The sequence below is a fragment of the Homarus americanus genome, unplaced genomic scaffold (genome assembly GCF_018991925.1).
Source record: "Homarus americanus isolate GMGI-L3 unplaced genomic scaffold, GMGI_Hamer_2.0 scaffold59495, whole genome shotgun sequence".
NCBI classification, from domain to species: Eukaryota; Metazoa; Arthropoda; class Malacostraca; order Decapoda; family Nephropidae; genus Homarus; species Homarus americanus.
Window position 1 is genome coordinate 4,737,536 of NW_024732415.1, and position 22,671 is coordinate 4,760,206.

General features: G+C 36.7%; 1 protein-coding gene across 3 annotated transcripts in view; it reads right to left on the reverse strand.

The window, feature by feature from the left end:
* Positions 1-765: 765 nt before the first annotated feature.
* LOC121868627 (ubiquitin conjugation factor E4 A-like) overlaps positions 766-22,671 on the reverse strand; it is a 40,001-nt gene continuing 18,095 nt past the window's right edge. For 2 of the 3 annotated variants that reach the window (XM_042369457.1, XM_042369458.1), the window contains exons 9-14: positions 20,082-20,285; positions 17,973-18,114; positions 17,513-17,614; positions 13,559-13,721; positions 10,236-10,411; positions 766-1,370 (exon numbers count right to left, since the gene is read on the reverse strand). In XM_042369457.1, coding sequence (XP_042225391.1) covers positions 1,167-1,370; positions 10,236-10,411; positions 13,559-13,721; positions 17,513-17,614; positions 17,973-18,114; positions 20,082-20,285 — 991 coding nt within the window. In that variant the 3' untranslated portion in view covers positions 766-1,166. Of the gene's footprint in view, positions 1,371-6,286; positions 6,417-10,235; positions 10,412-13,558; positions 13,722-17,512; positions 17,615-17,972; positions 18,115-20,081; positions 20,286-22,671 lie in introns of those variants that run through there. The other variant, XM_042369460.1, reaches the window with a different exon arrangement.

The window sequence follows — 22,671 nt, forward strand, 5'->3', positions numbered from 1 at the left end:
AAATTTTGACATTATTTTCATGCATATTTATGGCTGAACCAGATTTAGAAGTACTGTACTGTGTCAATACTTCCACTGAGGAACTAAAGAGAACCACCGGAACAATTCATCATTTCATATAATGAAGTAACAAAAACTGCAGAGGAGTTACATAATATTATTGTATAAGCATATTGATAACGGTCACTTCAACATGATACTGAAAGTAAATTGTCTTAATCAATAATAAATCTGACTAGCAATTAGGTGTGAACCTCACATGTGTCACCTACAAGACTATAGAACCCATCAAAAATGAGAGTATTAAGGACTATATATGATCCTGAATAATCAATTACTGTATCAGTAACAAGCAGTTTTGTTTTATGGGAGGCTGATCCACAACTTTAATTGATCGATTAATTTCATTATAATTATCATGATAAAAACTTTAGCACTTTTTGTTGTCTATATTATCTATAATAATCAAGAATTTTTAATGCTTTTATCAGGATTTTTTCTTGTCATTTATTTTGTATAACAAAATCTTCTGCACTAATATTTTTTTATGAAAATGTTTTTTTTGCTTTCATTATTATTATTAAATAGGGTCTTGTATGTGTGATAATTAAATCTTGGGCCAGAACTGAAAATCATTTGTGGAGTAGCTATTTTTTTTTTTTAAAGAGAAGATTATTTTTACACAATGTAGGTAAAGAATGAACTTCACAGTACTGCAATCTCTAAGTAAACACAAGATAGTTGTCAGGTTAAGAAATAATTTCGAAATAACAAAATTTATTTAACATTTTCGCCTCATAAAACCAAAGAGGAATGTAGAATTACTGTTAACTGATAATATCAAAACATATAAAGTAACAGTTCCTTTGATTTTAAACAAGTCAACAAAAAAAAGCTCCATCATAAAAAGCAAAACAATAATAAACAACACCATTTGTAATACAGTATTGTACAACAAATCAGTGTCATCTTATTTGATATACAATTATTTATACAGTATATAGATCTTTATTTTGTACAAAAGGGGAGGATATTTTTCCATCTTTTTTTTGTTTTTTTGTTTTTTTCTTGCAAGATCAGCACAGGAATGGAAACCCAAGCACATTTTCTAGGAGAAGGTGCAGGGCCCTCAACTAGCAATGAAAAGATTATAAAACTTTTAACGTTTACTTCTTCATTATTGAGTTTTCTAGTTCCACATCCTGGGTCTTCTTTGTTCTTAATGCCCGCTGCTGCTTTAACCACGCTGTAATTTTGTTCTTGAGGTCAGTGTCAGGAAAGACTTCTTCCATAGTGAGTGGCTGGCGATTGAAAGGATCCGTCTGGTCTGACAAAAGGTGTCGTGCAATGGTCTGCCGGTCACATGTTAACTATAAAAGAAAATATTTGTCACACATAAAGAGTATAATTAGAGGGAGGCCGTGTCATGTTACTCAAAAAAAGAAATTACAATAGTTAGCACATTACAAGTGTGTTGTGTGTGTATACAGAGGAAGGGTTATGTTGACTGTATAGGTGAGGGTTACAGTACTGTACATTAATCATAATACTGTAGGTTTATACAGTCAACCCTCGCTTTACGAGGTCCCACTTTACGCGTTTCCACGTTTTACATGGTACCCTGCCGAACACGGAATGCTCACTTTCCGTGGTGTGTGTACCCTTTTACGCGGAGAGCGGCGCGAGGAGGGTGCGCACAAGGTCGCCCAGTCATCAAAACATTACCGAGTTCTTCACCCGCCACCCACCACAGCCGGCCCAAGTCAGTGATAGTGATAATGATAGTGAGGATATGGACTTATATGGACTTTGAGGGGTTTGACAAAGAGGCCCCGCCCCGCAAGCCTCTGTGGTGGATAGTGATACAATTGATACAAGTAATACAGGTGAGGGCCAATAATCTGCCCTCTGCCTCGGAACCAACCCCCCATCCCCGTGTGCCCAGCCATCTTTTCTACTAATGTAAGTGTTAAAAAACCTAATATTATTGATACAGTATTTCTCTTAATTATTAATTGTGTGTGCATACCATCATAAAATTAAGAAGTTATTTTTACTACAACGTAGGTATTGTGTCTGTAAAAGTGGAGTTTGGGGGTCGGCCCGGTCTCAATTTCAATTAATCCCATATGTTATGTTGTTCACTTTACGCGTTTCTCACTTTACGCGGGCCGCCGTGGGTTCAATTGACCGCGTAAAGTGAGGGTTCACTGTCTAGTGGAGGAGCGCCAGATTCCCATTTCGTTATACTGTACTGTGTATACCTGTACACGATTATAAGCTGCCCCCAAATGTTTGTCACAGGGTGAATTTTGGACATTTTTCATGCAAAAAATGTTTGACCTAAATTCTAAGCTGCACTCCATAATTTAGCCATCACTTTAATCCTTCTGTTGAGGCTAAGGGAGAATAATTTTACAGTTGTATGCAGAAAAAACACAAGAAGATAAAAACTTGCCTACTGAGAATGTTATTTAGTAAATAAATATAAATTCTTCATAAAGCAATCAAGGTACAGGTATCCCTCATTATCCAAATGTTCACTATCTGAAAATTTTATTATTACAACACTATTTCACAATCTGAAAGTGATCTTCATTTGTCTGAAAGATGGTCAGATAAAATATTCAAATCAGCCCATCCCTCCTCACCACATGGTGAGCACTGACAACTCTCCAATAAGCTAATGTACTAAATGTGCACTATACTTTACTGTATTTAGTTTAGCAATTACCATACAGAAGTTAGGTACTAAATTAAAGTAGTTTTTTTTAGGTACTTGTATAATATTGAGATTTTCTTCTTGTTGGGGAACTGAACTCCATTTCCCACATTTGTTCCATTACCCTGTATTTAATGTTCACTATTTGAATGGTTTTCAAGGAAACTAACCCATTCAGAGAACAAGGGATACCTATACTGTACTGTATTTAGCAATTACAAACAGCATATGGTAATAACAAATAACACCATTAATAACCAAAAACTTCAATGTTCCAAGATAAGGGACAGTAAACTTGAACGAGATAGTTTGGGCAGGAGACACAAAAACAGTGCCAATTGTCATCAGCAGAAAATAAATACACTACAGTGTATTACTTTTTATGGTTGTATATTAATTTATTTATGAACTATTAATGGTACAGCTAAAATGGATAAAGATAATACAATAATTGAGGCACAAACTTAAAATTAATAGGATATATATTTTAACAAAACATGGATGTAAAATTGGCGCAGAGCATTTCCGGGAATGAGAGATTTCTGCGTAACGAGACAACTCTTTCAAAGTCGGAAAAAAAGCCATCATCCCTGGAATTTTCCGTGGTGACGGAAAAATTTTCTCGAAAGTTCCAGAAATTGCTCATTACATCATCTCTCGAACCTGGAAAAATATCGCCCATCCCTGGAATTTTCTGGGTACCGGAAAATTTTCTTGTAATTTTCGGAAAATGCGGCTAATTTTCATCTCTCAAACCCGGGAAAAAAATCCCCCATCCACGGAATTTTCCGGATAATGGGCCCCTCAGAAAATCGTTCTCAAAGCCGAAATTTTCCGGAAAATTACGGCTCTGGGAAAGATTTTCCGAGAAAATTTCAATTCAGGCTATAGGAGAGTTCCGGGTTTGAGGGATTCCGGCTAACGGAGATATTACTACAGTACAGTAATCATTCCATATACGTAACGGAATAAAGAATGCAGGCTGATTCCACAAAAGGGTCATTCTGCTAAATAGAATACAGTTATCCCTCTGGCAATGAAGTGAATATATTCATGAAATCCACTTTGTCCTCAGATATTTTTTTGTCATACAGTAGTTAAATTTAAATGTGAACAGATTTCAGTCAAGTGAACCACACAGTTCAGTCAGCCAGCTGGCTCAGACGCACGTGGCTGCCCTGTGTGTATGCCTTGACTTTATATCGGACCCCGGAGGAGGAAGCATGGTGTCAGCTGGTGTGACAATTAGTGTCAATGTAGTTACAGTAGCCCACTGCCTCCACACATACACACCCAAACTCTTCATTTTTTCTTATTTCATACTATTTATTTCTGAGTCACATTACAATAATGAAATGAATTTTCCATAAGTTTTATATATTAGTTTCATTAATTACATGTAACAATGGCAATGGGCACAGCCATCTCACAGTTGACTGGTAATGTCTTATGGGGAGTTTTGTTATTACACCAAACTCTTAAACAATGTGGCCCTTACCCCTCTGCGGATTGCACTACTGGTTGCATGGGGAGTAAGGGTAGTTGTGTACATGTGTTTGACACTTCCACTACTTGCCACGAGGGTTCTTTACGGTGGCGCGGGAGAGTTCCACTGCATCAGAGAGACAGAATACTCACCCATGCTCTTCATATTTCTTATTTTATAATTTTATATTATATTTTCTTTATTTCTAAAGTCACAGTTATAGTTTCAATATATGTAACAGAGGCAACATGCATTACCATCTCAAAGGCCACGCCTAACTGGTTTGTCAGCCAGGTGACTCCTGGCGTTGGTCTCAGAAAACGGAGGTCGTTAACAATTATTCTACTCTGTATAAACATTGTGGCTTAGAAATAAAGAAAATATAATTTAAACTACAGCCACTCCTCGACTTACGACCTACTCGACTTACAACCACCTGGACATACGACCGCCCGAGTTGTACCCAATTTTTTTCAAATTACGTATTTTCGAGATCCCGACATTAGCGATTGCGCTGTGTACTGACAAAATTTTCGTTTGTAATTCCCTCTAAAATGGCTGGCATGCTTAAAAGTGAGAGTTTTGTGGTGCTGAGAAGAAAAAGAGACACCCATTTTAAATTTTCTATGTATTATCTTTGCATTTTCGACTTACGACCTGGATTTGGGTCCCTAACCCCATCGCAAGTCAAGGAGTGGCTGTATAAAATAAGAAAAATGAAGAACATAGGTGTGTATGTGGGAGAAGTGAACGTGTATCTAAGGAAGCGGTTCTAGCTGACTTGCCAGCCTGGCCGCCTTGGACAGTATATTGTTACTTGTAATGAAACAATAAAAGTTGTGAAAAAATCATTACAGTTCTCTAATGTAGCTTAGAAATATGGAAAATATAATATAAAACTATAAATAAAAAAAATAAAGAGCATATGTGGTAAGTAAATGTGTAATGGAGTGGTCTTTTCTTCGTTTTTTGGCAATTTTGGCTTCCCGTAGGTGAACATCACTGTTTTGGGTCATCACAGCATTTTCATTAACCTAACCCCTGAATTGTTTAAGGGTTTACTGTACTTATAATGGTTACTTTACATGATATTAATGCTCTTTACACTATTCGAAAGTCATTCTCGGGTACTGAGCGATTAGACAGTAAGTAGACTGTTGGAAACCACTCGTAAAAGTACTTTATTTTTTTTATTTATTTATTTTTTTATTTATTGGGCACTCCCCTACATCCTTGTGTAAGGTGAAGCGCAGAAGCGTTTACAGCGCCCAACAGGGAAGCATGCTAAGTTCATGCTTGCCTTTATGTCTCATGAGTTAAGGGCGTAGAAGCTTGAAGAGTCAAGGGCGTAGAAGCCTGAAGAGTCAGTGGTTTATGTCATCAAGTTATTGGAAGCTCCAACAACTCCCTGAATACGAATTCGCAACTTTCGACTTACAACAGGTACCTACTTTACTGCTAGGTGAACAGGGACTAATGGGGGCTAGGAAGTAAGTCCAAACAACTTCCACTGGCCCGGGAATCGAACCCGTGACATCTCGCTTGCGAGGCAAGAACGGTACCGCTTCTACCACCGGTCCCCTTGTAAAAGTACTGAGAGTGGGTTGTCAGCCACCAGACAATCTTCGCAACTAGCAAAAATGCCCAACGAGGCCATGAACCCAACATTAACATTCCCAACCATTCACATGTTATGATTTTGCATGTACTGTACAGCACATATATACAGTATACAGTAAGTCCTTGCTTAACGTCGTGGTTCCGTTCCTGAACACCGTGACGTTAACGGAAACAACTTTAACGGAATAAATTTTCCCCATAATAAACAGATAAAATACATGAGTTACATTCCCAGCCTCCCTTTGCCCCATAAAATACATTACATATACAGTACATAAATTCAATGGAATATTTATAGAAAATAAATATTATACATCCAAAAAGATAAATAAACTAAATAATTTTGTATTGTACTCACTGATGGGCGGAGGTGGAGTGAGTGTGTGGTGGGTAGTGGAGAGGAGGAGGATGGGACAGGAGGAGGGTGGGACAGGAGGAGGGTGGGACAGGAGGAGGGTGGCGAGTCACTGAGACATGGAGGGTAGCTCCTCCTCCCGCTCTGACTGGGTGAGAGGGTGATGCGCCGTACAAAGTAGTCTGCGACGACGTTATACCGAATCAGCGGGACGTTGTCCGAATCATGGGTATCTAAAGAGTAGCGACGTTATAACGAAACAACGTTGTTGGGGGCAACATTAAACGAGGACTTACTCTACAGTAATAGTGTGCTCTTAATACCACTAGGTACAACAGTATCTAAATTACTTTCTTTTCTCTTGTCATCAGCTAATGAACATGGTGTTCCATTTACTCAAATTAAATTTTTCTGGGCTTACATCATGAAACAAAGGAGTTTGATCGTGAAATATTGAAAGTTGGGAGATATTTTCAGTGCCGTGAAATAACAAAAGCGATGTTTTGAATTGTGTCATATAAAGAGTTTACTGTATACCTAAGCAGTACCTTTATCTTTTCTTTGCAAAGAATGTTTCATTCAGTACATGTCATATGGATGTAAATTTCAAATACTGGCATTCTTTGTTTTGTCCATCATCCCACTAGTCATGCTTCTCTGCACACTTGTAGGGCATACACTTAAATAGCTAAGGAAGAAACTTAAAAGATCTCATTGTAATATTGTTTAGCAGTAATGTTTTGTCTCTGCCAGTGTTCTAAGTTACAGTAGGGTCGGGATAGACAGTGGTCCCTCGGTTAATGAGCACAATCCGTTCTAGAAGGTTGCTCGTTAACCGAAAAACTCGTTAACCGAAACCATTGTTTCAATGGGTTTTTGGGTAATTGGTTCCAGCTCACCGAAAATTGCCTAAATTCAAAAAAAAAGGTAGAAAAGTACACTTACTTTGAGGTATGTATGTAGAAGGCTCCTGGATGATGATGATGATGGGAATTAGAATGGGGGTGGAGGAGAAGGGAGAAGAGAAGGCATTGGGGTGGAAGAGAAGTCACCCCATGGCGCCATTTCACCCATAAAATTTGAGTTCTCTTGGTGTAATTCAAGATTATTTTCTTTAAATCAACACTGCACTGCATTATATATTGGCAATATGTAAAATAAATTTCAAAATGAACAATAATTTGCTTGCAAACACAGAAAAAAGGCGTTTAGTTGAAGAGTGTCTCAAGCAAGATGTTACCTCCACTGAAAAGACAGAGAGACTGGTGCCTGTTTGGTGTGTTGCCAGGCTGGATGGCGCGCATAAATCTAGTTTCCTTACCTTCAATTATGTTCAATAATTGTTAAAATGACTAAAAAATTTAATATTAAACTGTTAAAATTATTGAATAGTATAAACTTCTTGATATTTACTAAAATAGTAAGGAATTTAAGCCCTAGAACCGATTACTGTATTGGCGGACTAATACTACAGCTGGTGGACCGCCAAATGCAAGCAAAACATGTTGAGGTCGGCTCGTAAAAAACTTGTTAATCGAGAGATTGCTCGTTAACTGAAGTTAAGAATCTTATGGAAGGTAACCCGTTAACCGAGGCGCTCGTTAACCGAGGGATCACTGTATAGCAACTTTATATAAAGATTTTTTTATATCGCGGCTACCAAAATTATCGACATTTTCCTATACTGTGTATAGCGATAATTTTTTTTATTTCGCGAGGGAAATCGTGCAGGAAATATTTCAATTTTATCACTACTACCAAAATTTTCGAAATTGTCCAATATACAGTAGACTCGCAACTTACACGAGGGTTAAGGGTTAATTCCCGGGACCTCATGTAAAGTCAGAAACACTCCTAAATCGCCCTTAAATCACTATACTGTATATATATACGTACATATACACTAGAACTAAAAAATTACTACTGTAATGTGATACGTACAGGTGATTAATTTTTATCTCTTGTGCAAAACATATGACGTTATATTCAAATTATTCGCTGTCTTGCAAGGATTCCAGCAATGTAAATTATATTCTCCTAACTTTAGTCTGTGATATTATATAAGATATAAACTTTAAGCCTAAAACCACCCAACCCTGGCTGGGAAGATGGGGGGGAGGGAAGTGAGGTGATAAGTTTTACAGTTGATGCCAAGGTCTAGTGCATATTTATTTATCTGTCCTTAAAAGTGACTAAGTTTTTCTCTTATAAAATGTCACTGAACTGACCTGGGAGAATATAATTAACATTGTTGGAATTCTTTTAAGATAGTGATTATTTTGAATATATACATGCTATAGTTCGCAATAGACATACAAATTTTAGTTCTAATTAGTAATTTTATTGCAAAGGGCTAAAATTTTTATCTCATGTGCAAAATATATGATGTCTGAATTCAAATTATCTGCTGTCTTGCAAGGATTCCAGCAATGCAATTTATATTTTGCTAACTTTAGACTGTGCCACTTTATGTCAAGTTTAGTCATTTTTATTGGCCTCCAGAACCTAACCCTATTTTCCCCATTGATTACTTGTAATTATATATCACGATTTAGTATATAGCGAACATCCTTGGACCCTTTCTCGCGATATATCCCGACCCTACTGTACAATTATAGTGCCCCAATGTACACTTGGAAAAAACTACCGTTACAATTCCTGCGCGAAACAAACTGACACTACATATGAATTGTATCAAAAAGGCCCCTGAGGCATTCCTCGCATTGGTAGCCCTGTGCGTGTATTGGTCCGGCCACACATGCTTTTAACAAGTGATCGGCACTCTGAAACGAATCAGAGTTATTGCTGCCCTACTAACACAATTTGAAACTTGATCGGAACTCTATGCCTCATTTCTCCATGTCGAATACACATTGTGAGCGGTGTTGTAACAGCCTAATATTGTGATTTACGTAATTAGTGGTACCAACATTTCCTGATATCTTACATAAAGAATGTGTATGTTATGTGAACTGTGGAGCTATTCAGATGTTTCGGAACAGCATGGTATATTTTACAATACGAATAAAGAATGACATAATGTAGCATTAGCCCAAGGTGAAGTGGCAATGCAAATACAGATTCGAAATTCGGTTGCAAAATAATCTTATATCTTTATTATATCCACTAATTCTGGCAAACATATAGGTAATGCTTTCCTATATGGCAACTCATCCACTTCCACGGTTACTGTAGTCCACAGTGTGTGGAACATTTAATATAACATACAGTTTATCTAGATATACTGACATTTTCCAGTCATACTGTAACAAAGTAATTCAATATTGTTGATGAAATAGTTAATTTTGGCCTACCAAATTAAGTACGAAATGTTTCACACTCAGGCCTACCAACCATCGCGAGACAACAGGAATGTTCAGTTGGAAAATCATCGGATCCCACCTGTACGGTAGTTTTTTACTGAGTGTAAATTGGTTCTAGCCATAATCATGGCTCTGATTTTTCATGCCATGGTTTGAGTTGTCCATAGATGATGGCCACTCCCAGTTCACTGACTTTGTCACCATTGAAGATGGGTGTGTTCCTGCACTGCCATGAAAGATAGCATTGAATATTAAAACAAAAGTTATCATTACAACTTTGTTATTATTTTTAGATACCATTAACTTCTTAGGTTATATTTATCATAAAAATATAACTTTTATGACTGTGCTTATATACTGTACAGTACAGAAGTTTATCACACATTCTACCTAGGAATCACCTCTCCATGCTTGATCCCTATACCATGAATCATCAAAACCTACTGTACTCCACAGATTTTAAAATGGTATTCACTTAGGTCATCATAAATAGTCAAGTGTGTAAATATTGAGGTCCGTCTGAAGTGAGAAGAAATAAATATCTTCATTCCTCTAACTGAATACAGTCTCACAACTGTAAAGCATTCTTAAAGTTATATCTACAAAGTAACACTCCTACTTACACAGTACAGGTACACAATGTTAAAATTTGAAATGAATTACTGTATGGAAGTAGATAAAACAGTAATTTTGAGTAAATTACATAAGCATAATTGCAGTGTTACAAACCTTTGATGATGGAAGTATAACTGGATCAGTCATTAAATGTGACATGATTGGATCAAGGAATTCCTCTGGTGCATCAGCTGCGATGTCTTCCTCTTCAGCAAGAGCCTTACTAGCTTCATTCACCATTTCTGCAACTAAATGTAATTCCTCCGCCAGTGGTGCACGTCCAATACGATCTAAATAACATAAAAGTTTGAGATCAATACTACAGTATGATGTTATTTAATATATATAATATAACCACTGTGAAACACATTGTACAGTGCTGTATATCACTCCTGATTCTCCATGCACACATTATTTTACAAGTTTTATTTACAACCTCCACACTATCTTTATGATATTTACTAATGTAAAAAAGTTTTTGAATGATATTCAATACGTGCAGAATTTCATCTTTCAAGTTAACTTCATATAAACATTCAGTAGTGACACAATACAGTACATTCTCTGCAATGCAGTACAGTATGGGTAGTATTTTTCCTGCTTGTAGCACTTAATGATTTTTTCCTTCACAAGTCATGTAAAAATTTCTAACCTGCAATTTCTCGAGAATCTGATAAAACTACACAGTCCTAACACTGATGGCAATGCTGTCAGAAAAGCGATACTGTACTGTATACCCACATTTTACTTACTGTTAGTCATTACTGATGAGTCAAAAGGGTCAATTTATATATACAGTACAGGTATAAATTCTCTGCAAGACTTTCACAATAAAAGATCCATAAATAAATATTTTTACAAAACTGTATAATGATGGGGACTCATTTTTTTTATGACAACCATAAGAAATATTGATATCTAAGTCTATAAAATCAGTTCTAATTAAGTTAGAAACAATTTTTTCCCCAACAATCCTGAATATTTTATCTTAAAGTTTGGTTTGAATAAAAAAAAAATCGATAAGATATGGGCATGAATGGAGCTGTGTCGCAGCCAAGACTGGAATTTTCCATCTTGCACTAGGGAAAGTTTTCTCCGAGTCTAAACGACGCATCTCTCACAGAGCTGTATTTATCTACGTAAACACCTCTCTACATGTACTGTATGTACAATATATTGAAAATAAACTAAATAATGTATACTACTACTGTACTGTACTCACCAGCAGATGCTGTCATCTTGAGCCTACAGTAGGCATACACTGTCCAGCCTGCTGAATGTAAAACAAGTGTAGACACTTTTTTACATCTTAACACTTAAGATGGAAGTGGGGTAGGGGATTGGTAGGTCTTATGTTACTGACCTTTTGATGCAATGTCACGTAACCCACTGTCTGGGTGGGGGATTAGTGGGTCTCATGACCGGAAGATGTCTTGAATAAAGACGATAGCTAAGGTGCTCCTGTGTTGCTCACTTACTAAATGTACAGTACAGTATAGTATATGTAACTGTAATCACTTTTTACATCTAAACATTGCACAACACAAATTGTATGCAAAAACAGCAGCTAGTTAGGGAACAACCTTCTCCAATGGCAGCAGAATGTTTTCTGGTTGAAATTGGGGGAGTGAAGGGGCTGAAAGGGCAAAAAAGGGGGATTGGCATGAGCACCAGAACAAACAGTACCTCCAACATGTAAACATATATCACAAGTTCCATGATTCAGTAGTTATGTGTGGGGTCCCAGAACAAAGTACTGTAATAGTAAAACTCGCGAGGCCACTGTCCACATTCTGATTTTTAGAGGTTCAACTGTACAATGTGAATGTTAGTGATGTCCTCTCACTGCAAGGTAAAAAAACACACACACACACACAAAACTGATTTTATAGCCTCCGGTATCAACATTTATTGCGTTTTTTCACAAAAGAATTGAGTCCCCATCATCGTACGTATTGTGCTGACACATTTTTTTAAAGGAGATTTTATTGAAATAGCCCCATAGAGAAATTATTCAGGACCATTATGATACCAAATTCATTACCCCAAGACAATTAGAAAAGAAGTTGTGAATGAAAGTTTATACACTTTTTCACTAGACATAAATATATTTGCTCGCAGCCTCATGCCTCAAAAATACCTTCATTTGACGGCCTGTATTATAAAGAATTTTGTTTATATTTAAATATATTTATCTAATCAAACTTTCAGATAAAATATATACTCATGATTATTTGGGTAGAAAAATGGTGTCTAACTTAATTAGAACTGATTTTATAGACTCCGTTATAAACATCATTTTTTTAATAAAAAAAAACGAGTCCCCCAGCATTACAATGATGGGGAAATGTTTTGTTTAAGGATATTTTATTGAAACAGCCCTGTAGAGAACATATTCATGATCATTATGGCATCAAATTCATTTCTCTAACATACTCATTTAAGCACAAAAGTTGTGAATATAAGTTTACACACTTTTTCACAACCCATGATTTAAATGTAATGAGTGTTTGTCCATTTGAGTTGAGATGGTGAGATGAGTAGTTTAGACTCTCGGAAAACTTTCCCCAGCATCTAGAAACATTCTGGGGGTGTAGGATACTGTCTCTACATGTGAGATGCGTATTTTAGACTCAGAAACTATTCCCAGTGCCCGGAGAAATTCTGGGGTTGTGGGATTTTTTCAGGTTTGAAAGATTCGTCTCATTATCCAGAATTTTCTCATTCCTGGAAGAGCTCTGCACCAATTATTCTGGCTAATAGGGATATTACTGCAGTACTGTAGTATATGTATAACCGAAGATGACATACGAATAAATAAATCTGGGTGGTAAAAACTGCAATATGTACAGTATAAGCGTGTATACAAATAACATGGACTCACTGTATAAGAAGTAGAGTGACTTTGGAGATTATTGTTTTTTGTTTTTGCTTTAAACAAAAGCGTATTATATTGCAAGGAATACAGGAAGTATTTCTGTATGAAAAATCAGCCCCAGTACAGTACTCCCCAAAATTCTTATCCAAGAATACTGTACATTCTCCACTTCAATAAATTGTTTCTTGTGGGAGAAACAGTGCGGTATATTGCAGCTTTGTACATCACAAGGGATTTTGGGGACAGAGCCCTTGTGATAAATGAGGATTATCTGTAATATTAACTGGTGAAGAACTGTAATAATACATATGTACAGGTGAGGAGAAGGAAAAAAATCCACAGGTGAGGAAATAGACTAATATTTACTGCAGAAGAACTGGAATAATTTTAATGTAAAGACATGAAGTACTGTACAGTAGTTGAATGTTATTCATGGGCAGTAAAATAAAATAACACCTAACATATAACTCTGCAATGCATGTAAAATATATCATCAAGTCTTCACCATTAAATGTTGATAGAATAAAGAGCAAAGAATAACAAAAGAAGTAATACTTACAGAGTACATCATAAGCTTTGATAAACAGCTCAGGAGTGTAAGATCTTCCATCACCTGACACAGCAAGGCAAAATTCTGCACTGTTAAACAGGTGGGTATATATCGTGCATATATCAGAGACTGTCTCACCAGGACGGAACTTGTAGTCCTCCATGTCACGAACCTGTGTGCGGATCATGAACTTATTTATCTAGTGTTGCTGAACAATGATGTAGGTCAAATGTGCGTAAATCTAAAAAAAACACCCAACATAATCATTACGATTGTAATCTATCAAGATTGGTGTCTATTAGGACTGGGCTTGCCCTAAATCTAAAGGACAGATTAGTTTAAATTGGGCTTTATTATAACTGGGGCCTATTTAACCAGTCATGCTAATACTGGTAATCATTTCCTTAACCTGACTTGTATTTCAAGATGCATAAACAACATTTTTCATGAAACTTCAGATTTTAAATATCTTCTTCCACTTATTTTACACTCATTCCTTTTTTCACTGATAATTTAAGCATTCTTTTAATTAGTATAATCTGCTCACTGTACTCTTGCATACTGTTCATCATTATTTTGCCTTCCTGTCTCAACCATATGCCTTAGAGAAAAGGTACTAGAAGCATCAGTTGCAACTCAAGGATGAGGGATAATGAATCAGGACATCACACCAGTTGTGGGCGACCTACTCGTCATTCCACACCTGGTGATATACCATGCCGGCATGACCAGCAAAATTCCAGCTAACATCACTGCATGGGCATCCGCAGGATTTTTTTCATGGGGTGCAAAAATCCAAGACAAGACCTGACATTGTTCATTCAAAGCAGATACAGTACAGTATATACATCCATATACGTGTACTGTAAAAGTATGATCAAATATTGTCAAGTTGCTTGCGAGTACTGTTTGATCAGCAATATCACTTATCACTGTCATCACCAAATTATTAATCACTAAACTTATCATAGGGTTGACCTTAAGCATTAAAAACTAATGAAAATAATTATTTCATATCATTAACCCTTAAGCCCCGGGTTAGGGTGCTGCTGGCAGTAAACCCCCCCTCCCCCCGGGATAAATTGAGAAAAAAAATCAACGTTTCCAAAAATAATAAGAAGGATTAATCCTGATAATCTAGGGAGGGCCAATGGCAACTTGCTCAGAATATTGCCAGCGTAATTTCAATGGTTAAATAAATACTACAGGCGGTGCTTATCAGCTCGAAAATGATAATCCCATCTTCAATGAAAGTTTTCTTTCAATCTAACATTTTCTGGCAATACACGCTGAGCATGCACAATCCAGACAATTTTGAAAAGAATTGAAGCAAAGTTTGTTGTGATACTGCCACGACAGTAACCACAGTACGTATACAGTATTACCCCGCTTTACACTGTTTCACTTTCCGCGGTACAGTACCTTGCCAGAACCAGACTTTCACTTTCCGCGGTGCATCTACTCATCAGGTAAATAAAATACTGTATCAGGTAACTCACATTTTACAAGCATTTGATTTAAGCGTTTTTGGAATAACCCGATTATTCAATTAATACCAAAAGGTAATTTACGCGCACCTATTTTCAAAATATCGCACTCAAGAATGTTTAAATTTGCCGCGCTTTTTCACCTGGTCGCCTGGCAGTGGAGTAGCATGTGATGCCTGGTGAGGTGCTTGTAAGTTATTACTATAAAGTCGCAGTCATATCAACATCAACGATTTTAATATTATTATTAATAATAATTACTATAATAATGTAATAATAAAGATTATTACTACTAATGATGAAGATAATAATGACAATGAAATATTCTGTACAACAACTATGACGACGTCCAGGAAGCTTCCAGCTTCCACTTTCTCAGTTCACACCACCACTTCTTTTTCTCTGTGCTCTCATGTGCATTGTGTGTTTATCACGTACCTTTTAGTGTTAAATGCTGTTTTCCCCATTGAGCATGTCTGGAAAATGTCCATCTGCCTCCTTTGGGGCACCTAAAGCAAAAAAGGCACGAAAAACAATCGCAATGGACGTGAAATTAAATGTGATCACCGGCCTTCACAGAGGAGAGCGTGTGTCGGAGGTTGGCCGCGTGCTTGGTTTAAGTGAGAGCACTGTTCGTATCCTGTGTGGTATATGATGGTTCCCCTAACCTGTACCATTTACATGTATTCTTTCTTATGGAAAATTATATTCAATTTACGCATTTTTTAATTAAGCGGTGGTTTTCAAGAACGTAACCCCCACGCAAAACGAGAGGTGGGTGTATACTGAAAATTTCAAGTTTAACCTAGTTCGTATCGGCGGGCGTTTGTAAGTCGGACGTTCCTAAGCCGGGGACCTCATGTACAATATGCATTTAATATGATCTAAATACAATAATAAAAGGTAAAACACAACACCCTAAAGAAAATCCTACCCAGGGTGTCAATGGCATCAAGTGGAAGTAAAATGAACTCTAAATGAACCCGAATACTAAATGAACTCCAGAATATTGTGCTTTATTTGTTTGCAGACTTTGGCTAGCTAGGGTATGATGAACCTGCTGTAATGTTCATTTTTATGGTTGTGTTAATACATGTGCTCCTGTATAATAGTTAAATATTTATAACGCTATTTGTTTATGTACTCTTACACAATACTTAAAAAAAATCTTTTAAAATCTTAAAATATACTAAATGTAATAATTATCATGTCCTTGGGAGTTTTGCCTGGGGACTGTGCCATTTTTTCTTACATTCAGCAACCACTGGATCTTTTCTCACATTTCCACCAGAACCTCGTTTTGCAAGTGACATCCTTGGTATACATACACTCATTGTAGCAGATTTTTGAAGCACGCTCATAACTCTCAATAATTTCCATGGCAATGAGTGAAAAAAAAAAAATATCCCCAATAGTACCGAGCTCTGAGCTTTCCACTATATTTGTTTTACTCTTATTTTTATTCATGAATAATGATTTTAACAAATACTACTGTATACAGTACTGTATAATCTTTAAAATTATGTCATATTATATTAGACAAATGTGCAGTTATCCAAATATCACACTATGGTAGTTACAAAAAAAAAAAAAAAAAAAAAAAAAAAGTAAAGTTATTTAACTTTATGCAAAGTATTTCTAAAAATTGCTAATTTAACTAACTGTAAAATAATGCATAGTAAGTTCTGATGACAGGTGGTCAATGCTTCATCATGACCTAACACCAGGTATACACGGTTCCTCTGTGATGTTAACATCGTGATGGTCTTACCCAAGTCGGTCAGCCAGGCCTAGCCGCCAGTTGTTGCTCTTGCCAATGACATTGTACAGTAATTGTCACACACAGGAATTGTCAAATGTATTGGCTTACCCCAAATGACCGTTGAGGGAATATTAAGGAACAAACGGTACACTTAAATTTTTTTAATACCATACACATACAGTGCAGTACTGTATATTGTGAACAAGGATTGCAGAAAAAATAAAACATTTAATTTTTCAGGGGGGTGTCAAGTGCACCCCCCTGAAGACACCCATGCCTGTCAAACTGAAATGTGTGAAGGGAGAAGGCATAAAAGAAGCTCAATGTGCTACTGTTGTATGGAATGTAACCCAAAAGGGAAGTTATTCCAAATGAAATAACAGGATACTGTATGTCGAACAAAACTTACAAAATCTCCAGTGCTAATTTCAATTCCGGGTCTTGGAGAGGTCCGGCTAATAGGGAGTCTAGCTAACAGACATTACTTATATATATCAGAAACTGTGTTACACACAGGTAAATCAATGTCAACAATAATCACCTACGAGTGCCGGGTATCGAACCCGTGTCACAACTGTTGTTTTGTTTTGTTTTTCCCCCTTGGGAGAAGGTGTCCCATCATATTTCGTAAAATTTCATAATTCGTAAGGCCTAGAGCCATTATTATTTCGAATTATGGGAGATTTATTGTATATACACGCTCAGAGCATTTACCTTAAGGTTCCGCTGCTTGGGACCAACAAGGGCAGAGAGGAAGTGGTTGAGCATTCCAGCCATGCGGTCCACAAGGGTGCTGTGAGTGAACATGTGTGGGATCTGCCAACACAAATAAGAAATGCTAGAGGAACAATAATAACTGTACAATACCACACACAATGAAATAGTTCTGCTACAGCCAAGCTCAAAGAATTATTGATAACACAAAATTCTGATTATTTAATTTATTTGAGTCAATTACATTAGTATTTGTAAAAGTTATACTATACAACTCTGACATGTGGATAAAAGAATGCATTTATATGTCTCTTCTGCAATGATGCAGAACAACACCAAAACATGTTCAAGACATAAAATTTAGAAACCCAGGCTGAGAGATTTAAACAGTACTGAATTTTAATAGTCAAATACTGTAGTGAACTTTATAATTGCAAAAAGAACAGAAAACTTGTTTTACCTCCTTGGTGAGCAGTAGCAATGTCTTAATGGTGTGGGCTCCAAGCATGTTGTGGAAACGAGCTAAGAGTGACATATGTGTGAAATTGCGTCCACTTTCTTCCCGTTGGGAGGCAGGTAAACTCAACCACTCTGCACTGTTCCTGTAACATACACATCTTTAGAGGATGAACATATGCAGAGGACAGAGATATAGTAACAGAAGACAGCATCTAAGCAATGTAAATGATTCTGCCTCGCCTAACTATCTTGCTGTTGGAACAAGGCATAAGTTTAACAAGCAAACCCAGATACATAAAGATTATTACCAAAATATAGATTATTTGATAATAAAAGAAAGGTAAAAAAAAATAGTCTCTCAAATACAAATAATAAATTCCTATATCAATTTGTTTCATGGTATGGGTCAATCATCAAGTGATTGACAATATTCCAAATTAGATAGAAGAGGGGTGGTGGAGGTCATATATTAAAGGACCAATTTAAACATCCACAGTTATGAAACATTCACCTACAATAAAAAATAAACTATTAATCATTAGTGTTACAAAGACTAAAATAATATTCACTGTTCAAAGTTAAGTCCTATGATCACTAAGAAGAACTGTAACTTGGAGTAGTGTTGACAAGAAACTGAAATTAATAGGGGACTGACCAAGTACCGCATCAACAGACTTATGGGTTGACACCTCAGGGTTCTATGGACCTCCAATTTGTGAGTGTAGCTATATTTCAGAAATCCAGTTAAAAATAAAAATTTAAGAAATAACATTACTGCCAACTCAAAAAATAAACTCTAAACATGAGGGCACATGGAGGACTCAAGTTATCATAAGGCTAAAATGAGCTAAGAGCCCACCATCCTCTGTGCTAACACACATATGCTCTGTAACCTCTGCAGGTTGGAAAATTGGCTTCAATCTCAAACTGCCTTCAGTTCTATGCATATCAACCCAAAAGATGAAGGGAGGGATCGACTGTATATAACCCAATCTATGCTTGTTATAAAATATTATTTCATGATCAATAACCCATTTGTTATTCTAGCAAAGGATGAGGTAACTCATGTACAGTGATCCCTCGGTTAACGAGCGCCTCGGTTAACGAGATTTTGGTTAACGATTTACCTTCCATAAGATTCTTAACTTCGGTTAACAAGCAATCCCTCGATTAACGAGTTTCTTACGAGCCGACCTGAACATGTTTTCGCTTGCATTTGGCGGTCCACCAGCCATAGTATTAGTCAACCAATACAGTAATCGGTTTTAGGGCTTAAATTCCTTACTATTTTAGTAAATATCAAGAAGTTTATACTAATCAATAATTTTAAATGTTTAATATGAACTTTTTTAGTCATTTTAACAATTATTGAACATAAGTGAAGGTAAATAAACTAGTTTCTGGCACGCCATCCAGCCTGTTAACACACCAAACAGGAGTTAGTCTCTCTCTCTTTTCAGTGGAGGTAACATCTTGCTTGAGTCTCTCTTCAACTAAACGCTTTTTTCTGTGTTTCCAAGCAAATTATTGGTCATTTTGAAATTTATTTTACATATTGACAATATATAATGCAGTTCAGTGTTGATTTAAAGAAAATAATCTTGAATTACACCAAGAGAACTAAAATTTTATGGGTGAAATGGCACCATGGGGTGACTTCTCTTCCACCCCAATGCCTTCTCTTCTCCCTTCTCATCCACCTCCATTCTAATTCCCATCATCATCATCCAGGAGCCTTCTACATACACACCTCAAAGTAAGTGTACTTTTCTACCTTTTTTGTTGAATTTACGCAATTTTCGGTGAGCTGGAACCAATTACCCAAAAACCCATTGAAACAGTGGTTTCGGTTAACGAGCAACCTGCTGGAACGGATTGTGCTCGTTAATCGAGGGACCACTGTACTGTATAATCAAGCCAAGTAATACCGTACAAAGGAATGAAGATCCACAAACTAATGCAATTTGCCCCCTTTACTCTGGGACCAGGTTTAAGAAAAACTAGATTCACAGGTCCATGAGAGTTATCAAGTCCAGCAGCATGGTAGTTTTGTCTAAATACCAGGTGATGAATGCCTGATCCACTTCATCAGTTACAAATGCATAGTTACCTCTCTCTCTGACTTTCTCGAAGCTGTGACATGTAAGACATTCCTTCATCAAGCAAGAAAGTGGCATCATTCATCAACAGGTTGACAAACCGGAGGAAGAGTGGAGGCTTGGCCGACTCCATGTTGGCTAAAGATTCTTCAGCTAATTCTTTAAATTTTTTTCTATGTCTGGGTGACTCCCACAAGAACTTAATCACTTCATACCTGGTGAAAGATAAAATACTGATCATGAGATGGCAGACATTAGGAATCATACTAAAACACTTTCTGTCTTATATTTTCTCCAATTCTTGCATGCACTTTTCCACTAAATGATTAAAGCAACACACATTCTTTTCACTCACTGTCATTATGCATTTCTATCTGACTGTTTTACAAGATATTTTCTCTATTCATTATTCATTCATTTTCACAATACAAGTTACTGTAGTCATTGTTTATTGTAAGGCCTCCATTCCCAAAAACCTTTGTATTGTGAGAAACAACCACAGGTGAAATTAATCTTTCCATAAGAAACAATGTATTAAGGGGATAATGCATTCCTGCTTAGGAATTTGGGGAGTACTTGGGCTGACTTTATGCATGGAAGCACTTTTAAATTGACTAAAAACCAGGAAATACATAAAAAAAAAAAAAAATACCTACACAGTACAACATAAAATGCAATCAAGTCATTTGCATGTTCATTCTCTCACAGCCATTTGTCACTTGACCATTACACCACCACCCCATAACAGCCAGCCACCACCACCATCTATATACCCAATTACAGCCCTCAATATATTTAAGGAAGAAACTTGTAATAAATGTATTAATGCAAAATGAGAATGAAAAGTTGTGGTACTGAGTAATTCATTGAGGCCAGTGCATGTTTTCTCTCTCATGGCTGTGCATCAACTGATAAATCTCTGTTAATTTAATTACTATGTCAAGTAGCTATCATTAATTGGCCTTTGCATATTCTTTACTTGTGGCCATTTAGTTTTTTGATGCTACTGACTTTTATCTTTGCACTTTTAAAGTGTAAGGCAGCATAATATTAAGATCAACTTGTGTGTACCTGTATGAGCTATTGGATAACTTGGGATTTAACCTTTGATAGCCCTGGTGACCATGAATTTTGATTAAATTATAAAGTTTTAGAGTGGCCAGAAACTGATTAGACAACACAATACAGTACCATAGGTTAAATATTATAAACAAAAAGAATTTATTAGAAAAGTTGGCCTTTACCTTCATTCTTTCACGATGGTTAGCTACTCCATGATGGTTAGCTACGCCACCATGGTTAGCCACTCCATCACAGTTAGCTACTCCACCATGGTAAGCTACTCCACCACGGTAAGCTACTCCACCACGGTAAGCTACTCCACCACGGTAAGCTACTCCACCACGGTAAGCTACTCCACCACGGTAAGCTACTCCACCACGGGAAGCTACTCCACCACAGTTAGGTACTCCACCGCGGCTAGCTACTTCGCCATGGTAAGCTACTCTACCGAGTTTTATAAAAAGAATTACCAATCCATCGCCCTACATATAATTTATTTATTACTGTACTAAGAAAAAACAAAAACAAAAAAGCACTTGAGCCCTCTAATTTGCCCCTCATTTATTTGGACGGTGGTAATTCAAAATTTTTTGGAGATTGTCGAATTACTTAGCAATTTTCAACATTGAGTCTCTAATGTCCGAATTACACTAAAGTTGTTGAAGTTACCCATAAATCTGACAAGTTAAAACTTGTGGTCCCACACAGAGGAACCATCTCAGGCATATCCCTAAAAGGATGCTGTCTAAACATCCCGTGCAGGTGAGAGTCAAAGTAAGGTGAGTAAATATATGATTTACATAGTCATACAGTACAACAATAATTTTTTTTTTTTGCATAACCCTATGTACTGTACCATCCAATTTTGTGTGGAAATATATAGTTTTTCTATAGAGCTAACAACATTTTACAGTATAAGGTTGGGTAATAAAAACAAATTGAGCCCCAAATACTGAGACACATGTCAGTTGAACAGTGCCTTCACTGAACTGCAGCAGGTCAGACATCAGAGAATGGTGCAATCCAAACACTCCCAATTCCAGCCATAACCAACAGAGAAATGCCTAGCTAAACATTCCATAGAATTATATAGACAAATATCTCATGAGTTTGTACTGAAAATTACTATATTTTACAGCTGAAAGTACTACTGTATTTAGGAAAAACTTTTGTGTGTTGTTTTCCTCCTGTAGCCATAATTTTCTTAAAATAATATACTGTATAGAGTACTAGTAAATGTAAATAATAAATACAAATAATATCAATAAATAAGTTACAAAAAATACTGTATTGACAAACCAGTAAATAAAAGCCAAATGAAAGTTTAACCACAGCAACGAAGACCAGCAAGGGCGCTAACTCCACTGATTCCTTAGCCATGCTCCCCCCCCACACCATGCCATCCTCTCTCTCCCCCACTGAGCCAGCTAACTCGAGTGCAAAGAAATGTATACAGTCAACCCTCGCTTTATGAGGTCCCACTATACGCATTTCCACGTTTACGCGGTACCCTGCCGAACTCGGAATGCTCACTTTCCG